This window comes from Penaeus monodon, chromosome 6, assembly GCF_015228065.2.
Source record: "Penaeus monodon isolate SGIC_2016 chromosome 6, NSTDA_Pmon_1, whole genome shotgun sequence".
Taxonomy (NCBI): Eukaryota; Metazoa; Arthropoda; class Malacostraca; order Decapoda; family Penaeidae; genus Penaeus; species Penaeus monodon.
Genome location: NC_051391.1, coordinates 54,244,446 through 54,246,945, shown reverse-complemented (window position 1 = coordinate 54,246,945; position 2,500 = coordinate 54,244,446). Strand labels below are relative to the sequence as shown.

Sequence of the window (2,500 nt, the reverse complement as noted above, 5' to 3'; positions counted from 1 at the left end):
TGATCCTTTTACATAGCAGTGGAATCAAAACCTTTTATATTTTTTTCCCGAGAAAAAATATAAAAGCCTCCTTAAAGTCTAAACTTTGAATACTTTCCTGTGATTTATACTTCATGAAAGCCGGAGAGAGAACCTTTAAGAAATACATTACACTGACGAGGTCATAAAACGATCTTTTGCCTTCAGGAAAGAAATCATGAGGTGTTACATTAATTTAAAGGATGTCTGATGCCTTATAAATACTTCGTGAATTGTGGGAAAAGACTACTGAGCAGAATAGAGAGAGAGAGAGAGAGAGAGAGAGAGAGAGAGAGAGAGAGAGAGAGAGAGAGAGAGAGAGAGAGAGAGAGAGAGAGAGAGAGAAAAGAGAAAGAAAAGAGAAAGAAAAGAGTAGTGTGTTCTTTTCCAGCGATTTTGCAGTTTTGCTTTTCTAAACTGTACAATTTTTCATCGTATACCTATGTTCCCCCCTTCCCCCGGCCACCATCACCCAGCGGTATGAAATTGCTGATGCTACGAGACCCCAACAAATTACCAATCTTTACTCAAAATTTCGAATGAGTTAAGAGGACGCAGGGTATGAAAAGTAAATGTATCATAAATGCCTTGTAACATGTGAGGGGCCGAAAAATGAATCTGCGTTGTCTGAGTCTCTCGTTTTGGCTTTGATGTGACCTTCGTTTAGAAGCTAGGTAAATGCTAAAAAGAAGGAAAGATAGAAAGGGAGGGAAAGAGAGAGAGAGAGAGAGAGAGAACAGACAGACACAAATAGAATGATTGAGAGAGAGAGAGAGAGAGAGAGAGAGTGAGAGAGAGAGAGAGAGAGAGAGAGAGAGAGAGAGAGAGAGAGAGAGAGAAGAGAGAGAGAGAAGATAGATAGAAGAGAGAGAGATGAGAAGAGAGAGATGAGAGAGAGAGAGAGGGTAACTTATCATTCCTAAATAATCAACAGTTTATTTGATAATTTTTTGAGAATATTTAAAAGAATTACTTCTCATTATATCGATTCTCTTTGAGATTCCCTTATTTTCTTCTGACTAAAAATAATAAATGATAATTATAATGCACTAATTATATAATATATTATAATATAATAACTATGATATAATGATTAATTAATAATTAGTATATGATAATTAATATATAATAATTATATAATAATCAATTATAATTATAATAATTATAATAATATAATTCATAATATGATAATTATAATATAATAATTACATACAATAATTACGATTGTATATTGCTGTAACGTATTATTCATCACTATTTCCAGGTTAGATCGAGATATCCATGAATGAACATATATATCAATATCATAATAAAAGTTAACTATGAGTAAGGAAAACCATTGGATGAAATATAATAAACAACATCTCAAGAAAAATAATACAATTTTGGTAACTTACCGCAGAGCTTACCGTCTGTTGGAATAACGACGAAGAACACGTTCATTTGTGCCTGCGTTCAGAATGTGCATTTTATTTTGGTTATGCAAATTTTACCTTCAAAATCAACATGAGAAATTCATATAACTTAACCATTTCAGTGGAAGATCAAATTCCTCGGTTAAGAGACAATAACATGGCACAATAAATTATAATTATATCACAATAACAAAGTAGGTACGAATCACGACAGTTGTATAAGATTGGATTCGCCGATCTTCTACATCTTAGATTCTCCGATCCTTTCTGGATTCTTGGCATCATTTCACTTATTCTAATTCCTCGTAGATCATCCAACTGTCGATGTAACGAACAGCAACAGAATACAGGTGCTCGAACTGGCTCTGAAAAACAGATAAAGTTTTTCGTTGCAAGTCAGACATCAAAAACACATAACTCTAAGTTCAAATCTAACACTGTAAATAAAGCCCTCAGCATTTGCAAAATACAAAATTGGCCAAGTGTCTTAAGTTACAAAGTATTAGCCATAATGATTAATAATACCCTGGCAGACAGGTTGCAAAGTACAGAGAAGTCGAAGGTAAACGGAATGAAAAAAAAGCAAATTCACTTATCAAACAACAGCTTCGTAAAACTGGTATAACGCTGCAATGTAGTTGCAATGCAGAATGCAATACCTTTAATTCAATACAATGATATCACGTAACTATGACAGGAGTATGTAATAGCACCCTAATGATTATACATCACGTAACAATTTATACTGTTACTCACCTCAGAGGTTATAAATTCACGACAGAATCTCCTAAGCGATATAACAGTCCGGTATATGTCAACCTCTTGACTGGAGCGGAGCCTCTGTAGCACGCACAAAGCACCCACGAGCAGTCCGCTTGCTGTCACACCATCCCTGTTGTTAAAAGCAAAAGACTTGATAAGGTCATTTGGGGGGGGGGAGGGCTAATGTCTCCCAAAGGCCCTGATCCCCCTCCCCCCCACCCAAGTGCCACACTGCCACGAATTTTTGCCTAAGTTACACCTTTATAACCTGGGGGAGGGGAAACTGCACTTACTGATGGGACGTA

The 2,500-nt window shown here is 35.8% G+C and overlaps 1 protein-coding gene across 1 annotated transcript in view; it reads right to left on the bottom strand.

Moving 5' to 3' along the window:
- Positions 1–1,283: 1,283 nt before the first annotated feature.
- LOC119574084 (receptor-type tyrosine-protein phosphatase S-like) overlaps positions 1,284–2,500 on the bottom strand; it is a 34,514-nt gene continuing 33,297 nt past the window's right edge. The window contains exons 14-15 of the mRNA XM_037921162.1: positions 2,190–2,325; positions 1,284–1,798 (exon numbers count right to left, since the gene is read on the bottom strand). Coding sequence (XP_037777090.1) covers positions 1,724–1,798; positions 2,190–2,325 — 211 coding nt within the window. The 3' untranslated portion in view covers positions 1,284–1,723. The remainder of the gene's footprint in view (positions 1,799–2,189; positions 2,326–2,500) is intronic.